The 16,987-nt window shown below is 41.4% G+C and overlaps 1 protein-coding gene across 1 annotated transcript in view; it reads right to left on the bottom strand.

The window, feature by feature from the left end:
* LOC134219102 (uncharacterized) overlaps window positions 1-16,987 on the bottom strand; it is a 434,839-nt gene that overhangs the window by 91,696 nt on the left and 326,156 nt on the right. Inside the window, exons 5-6 of the mRNA XM_062697795.1 lie at window positions 2,442-2,568; window positions 1,632-1,730 (exon numbers count right to left, since the gene is read on the bottom strand). Coding sequence (XP_062553779.1) covers window positions 1,632-1,730; window positions 2,442-2,568 — 226 coding nt within the window. The remainder of the gene's footprint in view (window positions 1-1,631; window positions 1,731-2,441; window positions 2,569-16,987) is intronic.

The raw sequence follows: 16,987 nt of genomic DNA, 5'->3' as shown, positions 1-16,987 counted from the left end.
CAACGAGGTAGTGGTCGGATTCAATATTCGCACTGCGGTAAGTGCGGACGTTCGTGATGTCAGAGAAGAATTTACCGTCGATTAGAACGTGGTCGATTTGGTTTTTCGTTTCTTGGTTAGGTGATCTCCATGTGGCCTTGTGGATATTTTTGCGGGGAAAGAAGGTGCTTCGGACTACCATATGCTACTTATATGAATATTATATATTTTAGAATCGTTCGCGTAGCGAAAGCAAGAGATTTTACATAAAACGCGAGGTTTTATTTGAAAACATATGTATTTTGACATTTTTATCTGGTTTTACACTGTTAGGTGGATAGATTTATCAGAAAAATTGCATTTTCCTGCATAATTGACAATTATTACATCGTTCTAGGAATATCATGCCCAAATAACCGCAAAAAATAGTTTTGTCCAAGAATTGGCTTATTTACTCCTATGTGCGACGCAGCAAAAATGAAAAAAATAAAAATGACAGTTGTGCGTTGCTTCCGTATCGAATGGTGTGCCCTTGAAAATGCGAGTACTTTGAAAATTGGATTCCGTCAGGAGTGACCTTAACAGGAGACAATTTTGAGCTAACGTCTGAAAGATATTCAAAATCATCAGAAGTTTACATCAACATTTACATGGGACTCTTATGAGTGTCCTGGCAGTACAGTCACCATACCAACCTTGTGCATCTTGAGTTTCACTGAGTACTATATTTTGTTTTTGATACGGCAAAATTAGCTAATGTCTGTATACAGCGCAGTGTTTCAACTTGCCCCGATACGTGGAGAAGTTGAAACTAAGCATATAAAAATATAATTTTAGTATACTAACTATTTATAAGAAAGTTTGGTAAGGTTGCTATTTTTTATGTAGAATCTTTGCTCCGAACTAGCAAATGCCGCAAACGAACTCAAAATTTATCAAAGAATGATTTTTTTATAGCACTACAAAGTTCAACTTTGAAAAAAACCGTTTCAACTTGCCCCGATGTACGTTATGAAATTTTAAATAGAGTTTGAATGGCTTTATTCAGCGGCGCAGCCAAATTTTTTTACAATATGAAAATTTAAAATATTAAAAATTTATTTCGAAATTCCGCGAAATTCCGTTTAATTTCGTTAAAAGCATGATTTTTTCGTCGAAATTTTTAAAATTGATCGATACGAAACGAAATCAGAAAATCAGATTTCGCCATACTAAAATTCCGCGAAATTCCGCGGAATTTCGTTTCGAATGCCCTAAAACGAAATTTTTCGAAATACCGCATATGCTTAGAATCGTCCCTAGGTTCTAGAATTTTAAACGAGCCTACAGATATCACCTAGCGTCACCAATACGGTTCCATACTCCCCGTGGCGTGTAATAGAACTAGCCGCTAACTGGTATAAGCTGGTAGAATACTTCAACATGTCTCAATTTACTAAGAACGATATGCGAACAACATCCACAACCGTTGGTTCATACATTCATGCGATGAACAACCATTACCTTGCATTTTTATCGTTGCATCCTGTCGAAATCGGAATTCACCCTTCCCAAGGAGCTCAACGTTGAAAAGAATCGGAAGGAAGCCCAAAGAGAATTATTTCAATACCGACTTTATGTAAATCTCGATTTCTTAATACTTTATTACTCACCCTTGCCGAATGGTGCCCCGGCTGCTGCGGCTGCGACGGGAATTGGATCGCTTCGGCTCCCGGGTGCACACGTAGCAGCAAACTCTCCAGTAAAGGAACCTTAAGAGCGGTGAAAAGCCAAACAAGGAAAGAAAATGAAAGGATTCAATATACGGAAAATCGGAGAACAGTAGGATCAGCCGAAAGTAATAAGCTTTTGCCGTGGGGAAAACGCTGAATGGATAAGCCGGTTAAATTATCATAAGCTTCATGAAGGAGTGTTATTATATTTCCAGTATCATTTTAGTGCCGAGCCCAACGTCATCAACGCGAGCACTGCATTGGTATACGGTTTTAACGATTGTTTTTCTGAGTGTTGTTTATTGTTTGAGAATCGTATTCATTGTGTACTGCCGCGTGATACTCGAATTTCTGCTACGCAATTTAAGGGAAAGTCCATAAGTTGTGCCATTAATGTATATTGCGCGGTTTTCACAAAGAATGATGATTGCTTAATGCTCAAAGTACCTAACAAAACGCTTGACGAAGACGGGGTTGACTTTTTTTCGGTACGTATTAATTTTAATTAAATTAAGTACCTTTTTGTGCAAAATCTAACTATTCGCTTGCCTGTCACCCAATCATAGCATGAGTCGGTACTGTTTTGATAGCAAAAACATAACCAGATCATTAGCATTGAGCCATATGTTCGAATTCATGTAACTTCACTTTGCCGACAAAATTAGATTACTTTTCTCCGTTTAAACTACCGTTCAACGTATAAATTTGATCTCCGATAACTCGAATCACTTTTCAATCTTGTTCACTCACCTGAACGAGCTCGCCATAATGTCACCGATATTGGACAGACAAAGCAGCATCAAAGGGATTCCCAATATGGCATAAAATATGGTTGATATTTTACCCATGTGCGTCTTCGGTGCAATGTGTCCATAACCTAGGGAAACAAAAAGAGCAGAGCGGAGAGGGAAAGGTCACGTTATATCATTGTGGGAACATACGAAAAAAAAGGAAACCGAAAATGGATTTTGCAATAAAACCCCCTCACTTTTAGCCGGGAAGATTTCTTTCCACGCGATTGCAATTTTAAAGCGATACTTTACGATTATGGCAAGCGCCATAAACCATTGAGATACAGTCAAATCTCATTTATATTATGAACTGTGCTTCCGCTCGATGCGCTTTTCCGCTGCATGTACATTCGAATGTTCTGAGTCTGGGAGTTCTGGAGTCTGGACCTGTCCGCCTGGATTCGGGTTACATTGTGTCAGTCGAACAATTTCGTCGCCACCATTGCCATCGGCGGACAAGTGATCCAAAATTGGATTACGAAGTTATGGGAGCATGATTTAAGCACCGACCAACTTATTGGATATCCTCGTTTATGAGTCATTCCGAACAATGATGGTTTTGAACACAGTTGAATATTCTATCCTATATTGTAAATATAATGTAAAGGTAAAATTAAGGATAAAACAAAATAAAAGTAAAGTGTTTTGTTCGACTGTCATTTATCAAAGAGAATTTGATTTAGGGCTTGTAATAAAAAATAACCCCCTTCACGGTAGTTCTGGTTGTTAAACGATTCTATAAAACACAAAAAAAAATCATTAAGTGTAGCTGAAGGCGAACATTCTCATCTTCTTGGTTCGCCCTGGTTTAAAGCCGACCATGAAGCGTTAGCAGGTCATAGAAACTATAAAACGCGTTGTTTTACGGCATTGAGAATCGCCACTCCAATTCGCAATCTTAATCGTCGCGGCAACATCGTCGCTTCACCACAGAGCGGTGGGGAGGGAGTGTCTCGATAATGACCTTACGGGCCATTTACCTCTCAGCTCAGCAGCAAGTGAGCTTGTCATTTCCATTTTTGCGCCAAATAAGGTCGCCCCTGAAATCGCTTCGGGCTATTTCCTCAACAGCCATCATGAGCCACTTTGAGTTGTTCAGCAGATCGAAATCGAATCGTTTGCTCTATCGTTTCCGTTATGCCGCATGGACGTGCTCCCCAACGACCGTATTTGACACATTTTATTGACATTGAATTTGAATACGTTACCCTCTTGGGAACGGTGCGGTGGATAGCATGGCGACAGGCGGTGGAAGCAAAGTTCTATGCATGATACGTAATAACTTTTGCCGAGACTTGGCTCATTTTGTTGTGTCATTGATTGACGTGGGATGTGGTTCAACTTGGTGAGTGCTTTCCTTGAACTTGTTTATTTCTTTTCCTATGAAGCGATTCGCTTTCCGTGCTTGTATCGTGTTTCCGTGACTCATCATACCGAGTGTCGTAGTGATAGTCAGAAAATCCACTGGCTGGCAGTCTCGACAAAATGGTATTGGGCATCACAGCCCATCACAGCTGATTATTTTCCGGAAAGTGGATTATCAATGGTGACTGCACGGAACAGATAAAATGCGTTAGCTACAAAAGTTGCCGCTTCTTTCGTTTCGAACCGTAACGAACCTGTTGATGGAGAGCATGGCTGAGGCATGAGGCTCTACTTTAAGTGATTCAAGTGAAACTGTATGCCTCACACGTAATTTAGGCAGTTGATTCTGAGATAAATATTATGCTTTCCATTCTTGTTGAACTCCATTAGCTAAAGAGGTTTCTTGAAGTGTTTTGTTAGATTGCATCCTTAATCGTCCAGTTAACCCAATAAAAGTTTGGAATACAGCTCAAAATTCAAATTTTTCGCGGATGCTCTGTTTTAGTATCCAGCTTAATAAGGTCTGTGAACTTAATAAAATACGGTCGTCGTGGTGGATCGAGTATAGTCAACGGCACCGAAGTGGCGGTGCCACGCCGTTTACAACCGGGGGCAGCTTGAACATATTTCATTTAGAATAATAATACAAATAGTGGAGGTATAAACGAAACAAGAAAAGACAATAATTATGACCAACGGGAACTCACTTTGTTGTGAAAAATACAACACATTTAAAAAAAACACGCAAGGTATACAAAAGATGAGCGAAATTGCGAGGACTGTCCGAGCTCTGAAAGATTAAAAACCGATAACAAGGAAAAATGCGTAGGTCTAATACGTTCACAGACGGATAAATTACTCAACAAGAGATTGTCGTTATTGAACTATTGAACCTCATTCAAAAGCTACTTGCACCAACAACAGGAAGCGATTTCGAATTTCTCCACTGCTAGCCCTGTTCTCGTAAAGTTGAAAAGGTTGTTCGTGTTGATATCCAACGCCCGATTGCTCATGCTATACCTCTTGGGCATGCCTTCTACTATTCAATGATTATAGGCTCAAAACTCCCCTAGACCTAAGCGATTCCATCGCCGCGACGATTCTATCGCTGCATGCATTGTTCCATTTACGCGTATATATCAGAAGGGACTGCAAGGACTTTGTCCAAGGGCTCAACGGTCCCTCCCTATGGTCACTGTGAGTTGGGGGACTTGTCTAGGATGTGGTCCCGGGTAGAAGCCATGAACAGAATAACAAAACATGGACAAGAATATTGACCGATATAAGAGATAAAAGAACACGCAACAATATCGAAAATTTGCACTGAAATATCATTTAAATATCAAGATATGCTATGGATAAGAACAAACTAATGACATATTATATTGATCACTTCTTACCTATAGCATAACTTGATATCCTCTTGATATTTTAGTGCAAAATATTGATATTGTCGTCTGATCTTTTATCTTTTATATCAGTCATGTCCATATCTCATATTGCTATCTAATCAACATTCGATATTATTGAGCTGTTTTCGTCTACTCGGGGTTGGGTTTGACAGTGGGCTCTGTTGAACCTCTATAAAAAGCTGCATGTGTCCACAACCATGCACTATTAACCTTCCGGGATTCGCTTCATCCTGGACCGCTCACGCAGTCCCGCCTGTGTTGTGAGCGAGAAGCGTGCTTTATTCGAAGCTGTTGAATTTTTTTCAACGGCGCGAGTCCCCGAAGGTTAAAGCGTCCGTGTGCCGCTCAAAGCGCACAGGATAGGAGCCCAGGAAGTGCCAATTGGCACATCAGGATCAATATCAGTGATATCCTGATTATGGCATTCTGGCCGCTTGTTAACGGACCATGTTTTGGATATTGTAATATTGTGAAAGTGAGGGCTGGTAGTCTGACATTCTACTCTCTTAATAAAGCCGGATGACACTGACTCGAAACGACGAGTGGGCTAATGGCTAGGCTGACTTCCGTCCCCTAAAACCGTGGTGAGCATTGTCCAATCCTGCCACTAAGCTTTGCCTGCTGGGTAGGAGTAGGCTCCTACCTGACCTGCGCTGATCTGACTCTGAACACGTCGGTAGAACAGGATGTGTTTATCAGGCAGGTGGTGGGAAGAGAGAAGGCCGACAAAGGTGCCCAAACCGATGTCTTCTCCTTCGTTGGAGGAGCGACTATGGCTCAAGAGGCGATTGATTTCGCCCTGACGGCCAATTAAGATAAGACTGCGCCTGACCAGAAACGACTCAGGCAGCAATCTGGCGAAGGCGCTCAGAGCAAAGCCAAACGACGTGCGACTATAAAGGCCAGACGTCGTCTGAACGGAGCAGATCGAGGTGCAGAGGAGCCCGAGAGGCGTCGACCCGAGAAGACAATTTCTCTGACCAAAAAGGCATCAACCAAACTCAAGTCGCCAGCCGGCCGGTGCCATCGGCACAAGGGACCGAAAATCCCTGGCAGCTGGTCAGTAGGGCAAAGCGGAAGTCTCGACCCGCCAAGAAAGCTAAGGACAGAGGCGAGGCCTTGTTGGTGAAAACTGATAATGCGCAGCATTCTAGAGTATGGTGTAGTCGTATGGGCTCCGTATCACGCAACGCAAATAGCGAGAATCGAACGTGTCCAGAAAGCTTTCATCAGATTTGCGCTTCGAAGGCTTCCCTGGCGTAATCGACGTGAGCTGCCACCATATGAGCACCGCTGCCTATTCGTAAGAGTAGGAGAATGCTTCTTCAGAGGCTCTTCGTATTATATCATTATATCAGCAAAAAGTCTGTTTGACGTTTGTTATGAATGTTTTAATGCAATCAGTAATTTGTATGATTTTAATTTAAGTAACGAATGTTCAAGTCACGTATTAGTTTTTTAAGCTTTTTAGTCTGTACGATTAATAACATAGTCGAAAACTGTAAATTAATGAATAAATAAATAAAAAGTACGTCGAAGTCCTTAAATCGATGCGGGCGGCCGAAAAGATTCTGGCGCTGGGTCAGGACGTGCGAAGCGTCAGACGCACTAAGACCGGTGAAATGATCTTGATTCTGAAATGCGGAGTGCAAGTCAGTGGGACTGACTACAGCAGTGGTCCCCAGCATGCCTGCTATCAAGGGCCGTGCAGAATTTTTGAGCTGCCGAAGCGGGAAGATATGCCGAAGCCGCAGTATATTTGCAAGATTTGTTTTTCAGTTCACATTGAATTTTTTTTTGTTGTGGCGTAGAACCACTGCGTCCATTGAGTTGAACTTTTGTGGTAATATTGCATATTACAGAATATTGTCTATTTGGACAAAATATTTTAAACCTGTGTTTTTTTTTTCAAATCAAATATGTACTTATAAGGACATTTCATTCTAAAGATTTAATCGCCATAGCTGACTTTTGGTACATAGTACCGTTTTCCGGGGTTCGTTCACGATTCTAAACATTCCTTATGAGATTCTGAAAAGAGTTCGTTCGGGAATCTGAACAGAATTCGACCAGAATTTTAAACAGAATCCGTTTGGAATTCTAAAAAGAATCCATTCGCGAGTCTGAACAGAATTCTGGTAGATATTCGGGACCGAGAACTTTCGGAATTTGTTTGAAATTTCAATTTCCGTTTAGCATTCTATTTGAGAATCTGGACAGAATCCGATTGAAGGCTCTGAACATAATCTGCTTGCGATTCTGAAAATAATTCGAATGGTAATCTGAGCAGTATCCATTGTTGATAGTTAACATGTTTTCTGGACACAATAATCCACAAAATGTCTGCTCAATTTCCCCAAAACCAAACTTATTTAAACAAATAAAAGCATTCTTTTTACGGAACAGTGTATGGCAACATTGTTTTTACCGGTAGTTCAACCTTGACTTCCTTTAAATTCGCGATTAAATACAAATTTTCTATAACACCGAAATATATTTGCTGTCGGCCTACATATCATCCATGTATGAAGTTATGCATTTTATGAATCAAATGAATCATAATGATAATAACTATTCACGAAGTATAAATCGTGATTCAACATCATATTGATGTGGAGTTGGCAGGTTCCCGACTCAACAAACACTGAAGGTCAGTAATGCGCTTCTATGACCAAAAATAGTCATTTTCAGCTGAAAAACTAGCTTATTCTGCTAAAATTGTTTGTTGGGGAGTACACCGAGATATTGGGAATGATAAAATGCTTTTGCTGTCATATAAATCTTATCAATGGGCCACATTTAGTGTATTCTCGGAAAACCTTCGCGGGCCGCAGGAAAAGGCTTGGAGGGCCGCACTTTGGGGATCACTGGACTACAGCAAGCTGGCCCAAGAGGTTTTTTGTGACGGCGCCGAGATGAGGTTGTTGAGACCGGAAGTGACCCTCCAGTGCAAGCAACTGGACGAGATTAGAAGACTTATTTGTTGTTTTAATTGTTACTACGCTTCAGCCAGAGTGTAATTAAGAGTGGCGACATGTGCCGCATTTGACAGGTCTCATGCTCGTTTGGAACAAGATTTTGTATGGAAATGACAGATAAATTTTGTTCCAATTCTGACAGTATCGCCACTCTTAATTACATACACTCTGGCTTCAGCCATCGTCAGACGCTACTAGCTGGCAACCTCCTAGCTGTTCAGTCAGACAAACAGCTAGTAGGGTTTGATGATGGCTGAAGCGTAGTAAGCCGAAACGCGTAACGCTAAATTGCTGTTTTGATTTATTTGTCACCGAAAAAAAGCCAATTAAAACAACAAATAGGTGTCCACGGTGATTAAACTCCGGTCAGGAGATGAGAAGGCCTCTGTACGCCTAAGAGACGGTCCCTTAGGCACACAAGTAGCCTATCGTAGGTTATCGGTTGCGGAAGCCAAAAAGGTAATGGAGCGAGGGAAGTTGAAGATCGGCTGGTCAGTATGAGCAAACTCCAGTCGCCTTCAGTGGACAGGTGCCATCGGTGCTTAGAGTTGGGGCACAAGTCTTTCAACTGTAAGGGCCCAGATCGTAACAACCTGTTTCGTCGTTGTAGTGAGGAGGGGCACCAGGTGCATGAAGGCGATAAGACACCAAATTGCCTCATCTGCGCCAGCAAACAGTGGGGGTCGTTCAAAAATGATGTCACAAGTTTTAGGGGGAGGGGGTCTAAGATTTGGTGACAGTACATGTACTAGGTATACAAAAAAGCGTGACAGAGGGGGGAGGGGGTCTGGAAATCCCAAAAAGTAGTGGACGTCATATTTGAATCACCCCTGAGCCTGTAACCACGTTACGGGTGGATCTTCGTGTCCCATCGGAGAGATAAACAAGAAGAAATCGTGCAAGTAACACAGCTGAATCTTAACCACTGTACAACTACCCATCAGCTGCTGTGGCAGTCGGTCTCGGAGTTGAGGACCGATGTCGCTCTCCTGTCCGACCCGTACAACGTCCCTGTCGATAACAGCAATTGGCTGGTGGACTGGTCTAGGATGGCGGCTATTTGTACGACGGGGCGGTACCCGGTACCCAAGAGGTGTTGATGCTGTCGCGATAGCCAAGATCAATGGTATGTTCTATTGTAGGCGAGGTCCGACCTAGTGGATCGTAAGCGGGTCGTCATAGCACGTTCAGAAGGAACGGGGTCGAGTCATGGGTTGACGTAACGTTTATCAGTCCTGGTCTGGCACTAGACTCGTAGTGGAGGGTAGATAAGGGTTACACCCATAGTGATCATCTAGCAATTCGATTTAAGGTCAACTATGGCGTGCAACATCCGAGGTCCGGGGATCCCTGTCAGATCCGTGGGTGGAGAACCAATCACTTCGACAGAGAAGTTTTTGGAAGCCAACACTGAAGGTTTAAGCGGGGATGCTATTCAGTTTCATTAAAAGTATTGGAAAAACATCAAAGTACGAAAAAGTTGCATCAAGATGTCGAAAACCAATTATCGGATTATCGAGGTACTCTCCCGTCCCGAGCCACAAGTCCCTGGCTTCCTTCACCGCAAGGCAATATGGGTGCGGTTGAAATGGTGCCTCCGCTGTCGATCGAAAAGTTACTCGCGATGTCCCAATCCCTGGTAACGAACAAAGCTCCAGGGCCTGATGTAGTTCCGAACAGCGCTCTCAAGGTAGCAATCATAGCGAACCCGAACATGTTCGGGCCAGCTATACAGAGATGCCTTGATGGGTGTAGATTCCCCAAAAGATGGAAAAGGCAGAAATTGGTGTTGTTGCCCAAGGACGGGAAGCCACTGGGCGACCCATCGGCGTATAGACACGACGGGCAAGTTGCTAGAGCGGATTATCCGCAAGAGGTTAACCCTGTAATCAGAGGGTACGGACGGCCTGTTAAGCAATCAGTTCGGTTTTTGCAAAGGTAAGTCCACGTTGGGCGCCTTCAACTTGGTGGTAAAGACCGCCGAGGTAGCGATCCAACAAAAAAGGCGAGGTACCTATTCGATACTGTGCGTTAGTGACACTTGATGTCAAGAACGCATTTAACAACGCAAGCTGGGATGCCATCGCACTCTCGGTACACTGGTTTAGCCTGGCCTAATTAAAATCAAATTTCCCAAAACTTTTGACGCCTTTAAGAATTTTTAAAATTTATCAATTTTTCAATTTTCAAACTGTCACTTTTGATATTAATTCTCGAAATGAGACAAACCCTTAATAGTTTTTGAGGCTAAATAGCAAAATTCTCATTTTCGTTGGCTAGTTGCCAACGACTTTGAAGATTTTTTAAAAATATTTTATTTTGTGGAGCTTTACTATTGGCACCGTTATCCTAATACGATAAAACTTTCATGTCCAAGGAAGTCGAGAAAATTACTAATCGGAAAATTTCATTGATCGGACCGGGAGTCGAACCAAGCCTCCTTCAGCATAGTCTTGCTATGCACGGGCAAGAAAGGCCTTTCAGAATAGCCATAGTTTTCGACATTTTAATTGTACCTGCCAAGCCCGTTCCTTTAAAGAAGGGATTATCTCCTCTCCTTGCCTTGTTACGGATAGACGATTTTTCTTAAATAATGCATTATTTCTTCCCTTTGCCTTATACCGGACGTGCTCATTTATAGGGGCCGTGCTCATTTATAGGGGCCGTACACTAATTACGTAAGCAATTTTACTGGTTTTTCAACCCCCTCCCTCCATGTTAGATTTTTGCCATGCAAATTATTTTTTATTCACATTATGCTGTCAGTTTTCAAATTTTGTGATTTTGTTTTGGTTCATTTGTATGGATTTGACAGTCGGATTAACGAGTCCGGCCATACATTTGTCTGATCAGCGGGGGTATACTGTATTGCATATACACTAGTGACATCTGCTGTTCGATATCGTAAGCTTTCAATATTCCTTCCACACACACGAGGTGGAGAACAGTCTTGAAGAAATGAATCGCCTGCTTTGAGCGTGCTTACAGCGGCACACGAGGAGTTAACTTTCTGAAATCAGTATGACGAAAGGCATCTAAGGTTCGATTTCTCAAAATTAAGCACCTTAATCGAAAAAATATTCGGTAGGCGTAGTAGCAGACACCATCCCTCATAACCGGTACCAAATAGTTTTTCATAAAAAGTTCCTAATTTTGAGAAAACCAGCGTTAGATGTCTTTCGCCATACAAATTTCTGGCGGTTAACTCTTGCTGGCTATTTTGTGCATATACTATAGCGCCTGGATGTGGCTGCGGCGAGTAGAAAATCAGCCACTGCCAATAATTCATTGAAAGTAAACAGATAGAATTTAGTATGGAGGTACAATAAAATCTCTTTTATTGTTTAGAACTGTAAAACAAGTCGTGGGTACAAAAAATCTAAAAATTATTCGTTGCTTTTTGACCTAGCTTTCATATTGATGCGATGCGTAGTTGATGAGAATGGATGATTTGTTCATACAAGCACAGAGAACAGACGTTGAAGCTGCACTCCCTATGTTGTGATAACTTTTGTTGAAATAACTTTGGAATGTCGCCGTTATCCCGTGCAGAATCAGCGCTAGCATAATCATAAAATGCCGCTGTACGCTAGTGTAGTTTTGCATACAAGAGTATACCAGCGCCATCGTGATGTGAAGCAGAATTTGTGAGTTGCAATGTCGATGGCGTTGAGGTTCGGTTTGATTTTTTACACTTGTTTTGCTCGAAATTTTGTTCGAGTCTCAATGTCTGTTCTCTGTGATACAAGGAAATTCATTTTACTTTAAATGTTGTGGCGCCATCTCGTTCAAACAGCACCTTTGTCTTCTACCTCTTCTTATTGGCATTACATCCCCACACTGGGACAGAGCCACCTCGCAGCTTAGTGTTCATTAAGCACTTCCACAGTTATTAACTGCGAGGTTTCTAAGCCAAGTTACCATTTTTGCATTCGTATATCATGAGGCTAACACGATGATACTTTTATGCCCAGGGAAGTCGAGACAATTTTCAATCCGAAAATTGCCTAGACCGGCACCGGGAATCGAACCCAGCCACCCTCAGCATGGTCTTGCTTTGTAGCCGCGCGTCTTACCGCACAACAGCACCTTTGTCTTTGCCTTATTATGAAACGCTGTGAAAAACTTGCATATCCGACCACTAGGCCCTAATCTCTAAAATGAAGTGCCCCATTTCTAAATGATCTAGGCTTTAGATAACACATTTAACCTTAGATCATCCATAAAATTTCAGATTAAAAGAGGTACTCCGAATAATCATCAATAAATCATGTTCATAATAAGGTCGACTATTCATTAGTCTCTGGTTCTACTGACTCAAGCAACCAAATCATGCGACACTATATAATGTCTCTTGATTACAGCGAATACAATATTAACGACGCAACAAATTTGGCTGATGGAAATCGACTGATATTGTATTATATATTCTTAATTTACTATATCGAGAAATGTGTTTACCATAGTTATTGTATCTCACACATTCACTATATCCATTATATAATTCGAAATAATTCAAACAACTAAAGATATATTTGCCAATGGCATACCCGACGAACTTCGCTTCGCCTAAAATTGATTTATTGTCTGATTAGTTCTCGAGTTATGCAGAAATTTCTGGTTCATTTATATGAAGGACCCCCTTTCCAGAAGGAGAGGGGTTTCAAACCACCACAGAAACATATCTTCCCTTCCAAAACCTCCACATGCCAGATTTGATTCCATTTGCTTGATTAGTTCTCGAGTTATGATGAAATAGGTGTTTCATGTGTATGGGAGCACCCCTTTCCAAAGAGGGGAGGGGTCTCGAATCATCATAAGCACCTACCCAGGCCCCAAAAACCTCTGCATACTCAGAAATTCATTTTTATGTATATAAGATTCTTTTTTCTTCCCTTCATCTGATGTGAAAGCTGTTTCGGTTCCGTACGCTTTTTAAGCAGATAAGAGTATTATAAAATAAAAATAAAAACACTTGTAAGGACGTGGCCAGGTGTGTGGATAAAATCGAATCGGGTTGCTGAATGTGGCAGATTTACAATGACCGTGGATATGCTTATCTCTGCAACTCTATCTACGATTTGTGCAAGGGTTCTATGCTATCTTATAACGCATTGACTCCTTATCTCTGACTCTTGATTTTTTTGTTACTAATTGATATTCAATTGGCTCATTATTTACGAAGCTAATAAGGAACACCTGTAGGAAAAAACACGACGACAGAACCTCTTCCAAGAAAAGAAAAAACTCAAATAACAATTAATCCTGAAGTACACGTTTCGGAGCGTGCGGCAATTTTATGCGTCGGTTTGATTTTCTTCCGTAAGCCATTTCCACCGAGACGAGTTTTTAATTAAAATTTCTCTTCTTTTCGATTCGCTCGTTCGCCTGCGTCGTCATCCGACGGTCGTTCAGTGGCTTTCGAGATCGAGATGGTGTATTCAATTCCGAGTGTTTGGTATTTCCCTCTCGAAACATGCATCAGAATGGTGGCGTTCGACTTCGTTGCCCATGTCGCTCTAATGGCACTGCAACAACTGATTGAAATTCTAATTAAAATTTGTGCAAGTAATTTTCTAATTTGCCACAAATGAGTTTTTAACATACTCCATTATCGCTTCCGGTTGTAGCTCTCACTTTTGTTCCGATAAATTGAGCTAGGCGTTTCGTCCGCCCTTTGAGCCGTTTTTATGCTTATCGGTGAACGATCCCCCACCACAACTCAGTCGATTTTTAACTTGGTGACCTTTGTCGCCACTGGCGACGTCCGGAAAAGTTCTGCAGAGTGGAATAAAAAGTGCGATTGTAATATACGGAACCCTACGATGACCTTTTCATACTTCAAAGCCTTATCACATTTCTGTTGGTTGTTTTTGTGACATTTGTACGTTTGAGTGACGACATGCTGTAATGAAAACATATCAAGTTGAACAGGAATTGAATTTGGATTAGTTCCTGGTATATGCACAGAGTGAGATGTTCAAAATAACAACTGGAGAAAATCTGTGACAAATTCCAATAGCCTAACGAATAAATTGGTATCAGCTTCCGATAGCTTCATGCTATTTCAATTAATAATTCTCTTTATCGGTCGCTTCCGGGCCCAATTTGGGTAATAAAAGAGGTGACTAAATCTAAAGCCAAATCAAATCTAATCAGCAACCTAAACATTGAAGATAATACTTTCAGTCAACGTCTACAGTTGACCACCTTGCACCCAAATATCTTTCACTCAAGGGGTTGTGCGAAATCCAATCCGTTTCAATTTGTTCTTCTCGCGCGTAGACCATTATTTATTTTCTGGTTTTAGTGGAACGTTCCGATCTACAGCGGCTACAGAGTCGTAACACGAACCGGACGTGTAGCTTTACTTTCATTCCATAGGAATTTCCGAGTATTCTGCCCAGTCCCATCTTTGCCGAGAAGCTCACGCGGCCGGCAGTCGGACGCTTTCGTCTCGAGTGCAATAATCTCTTTCTTCCCGTCATCATCGCCATCGGGTCTCCAATATACAGCAATCGGATGTTCTACTGTCGATAGGTGGACCCAATGGCCGACTGGATGGACTGTGGGTGGCTAGCTAAGGAGCTGTGTGCTTTTCGTTGCATCGGGTTTTCTCCCGCTGGTTTGGTTCTATGTCAGCAGGGGTATTTGATGTCTGCCCTTCGTCGTGTGTTCGCTGTAAGCCGGTCCAGTGCCATGGAACGCTGGCAAAGGATTTTCTACTTTGTCTGTCGTTGCTTCGCTGGGTTGTGAGAGGGCTAATGGACTCTTTCCAAAAAGTTATCGCGTAATGGTGTTTCATAATATTTCATTGAGACAATTACGTGACCTGTTTGTCCGGAAGAGTGTTCTATATTGAGCGGCCAGCCGGGTGACTCTTCACCGCTCTTGGTAAGGAACTGGTTGGATAAGATGTCAATATTTCTCGACAGCCGGTGCTGTCCATTGCTAAACTATTGCCATTCCGGAGGTCGTAACGGTCCTATCGAATGGACGATAGTTTTGTTCTGGTGGACTACTTACTTATACGGTGGATGTAATGCTCCTGATTTTAATACTACGTGAATAATATTGCGTAATAATAAAAAATAGTCTCCATGGCAAACATTTAAATAATTAGACCTTTTGACTAATTGGTTTTAGGCCATTTAGAAGAATGCCTATTGACCGAATGCCGTTTGGCCGAACGCCAGTTGAAAAAACTATTTAGAATGTGAGTAGTGAGAAAAGATTTGTAATGAGTTGATTTGAATCACGGTTTTCGTCTTTGTTGCTTTAAAATAACTTCGTCCACAATAAATATTTAGTCACTTACCAAAGTGACTTCCCGCTATTCTTGGTGGTGCTCACGGAGATGCAGAGGATTCCTCGGTTTCTCGTAGCAATAACTGTTGAACTAATATTCCTCTCATGATCCTAAATTGACTGTGAGGACGTGGTCAACATCGTTATTTGTCTTGAATTAATGAAGCTTCAAATCATGTACAGTTAGTTTTCTAATCCCAATTAGACTATTTAATTTGGCAAGCTGTGCATATTTGTTGTTTCTCGCCCAATCACGAATAGCACAGTGTTTTGTCCCTTGGACAAAAATTGAAAAATCGACTCTCGTATTTCGTCGAATCAAGTAGACCATGATATTAACATATGTTTCAATTATGCTGTATGCGCATTAGTATCTTTATAAGGTCACTATGACGATCAAAACAATTCGTGTTTGTTAACATTTCCATCGCTGAAAGTGGATGATTTATCACCTGCTAGTGAAAAGCATCTTTGCATTGCCCAAGTTTTCTAACGGTACCTTTCACTGTGAAAATCGATATGGAAAGCGTAAAAGCAAGTAAGTAAGATCCAATTTAAGGTGTTTCAGTTTCGATCATTGTGATAAGTAAAGCTTCCAAGTCATGGGCATGAAGTTATATAGGAAGAAATAATCTACAACTTCAAACAGTTTTTTAAAAAAAGTACATCAAAACACATCTCTGAAAATCGCACCAGAGCTTACTTATAGTATTCTTAAGAGAATAAGAGTGATTCCAGCTGCTCTTATTTGCTCTATGATTAGCTGTTAACGATTTTCTAGGTGATACTCTTGCGCTCAATAACATAGATATATACAAACAATAGCTTTCCATTGATCCGTCCCAACGAAAAGCTCATGTGTTGAAGTTTCTGTCGGATTTATATAACCCAGATAATTTCTCCGAGGAACTTGAAAAAGAACTAAAGCAGTTTTGCAAATTCTTTTGTTTGAGAATTGCGAAGGGAAGACATTAAAAACCGTTTCAGGAATGTTCAAATAAAACAAAGAAATAACGTGTTGATACCTCATCAATAATAATGAACCTGAGGAGCTAGCATTTGCGGCCAATATATCAAGTAGCTCAAGCGCAAATCAGGAAAAGGTTATGACAGCGGCACAAGCACTGGCATTGAATATTGACTTGGATTTATCCGAGAGAAAGTACAATCTGCTTCGAAGTACTTTAAACGAGGTACATGCAAATCTGCATCCTAGTCTTTACGCGTTGAAACGTCCGCTGAGGTTGATTTGCAAGACCTAATGAATTGTACCTCGCTTTGTACTTTCGGTAGAGAGCGCAAGGACGGTAAAACTTGTATGCTAATGGGCTTTTGATGGAAGCTCAGGACATAGCACCTACACACAAAAATTGTCGAAGGCTGAGAGCTCAGATGAGAGCCTGCTTGTCGTGGCTCTAGTTCCATTAAAAATTATCGACATT

This window comes from Armigeres subalbatus, chromosome 3 (assembly GCF_024139115.2).
Source record: "Armigeres subalbatus isolate Guangzhou_Male chromosome 3, GZ_Asu_2, whole genome shotgun sequence".
Lineage (NCBI taxonomy): Eukaryota > Metazoa > Arthropoda > Insecta > Diptera > Culicidae > Armigeres > Armigeres subalbatus.
Note: the sequence above shows the minus strand (reverse complement) of the source record. Positions and strands in the feature narration are given on the sequence as shown.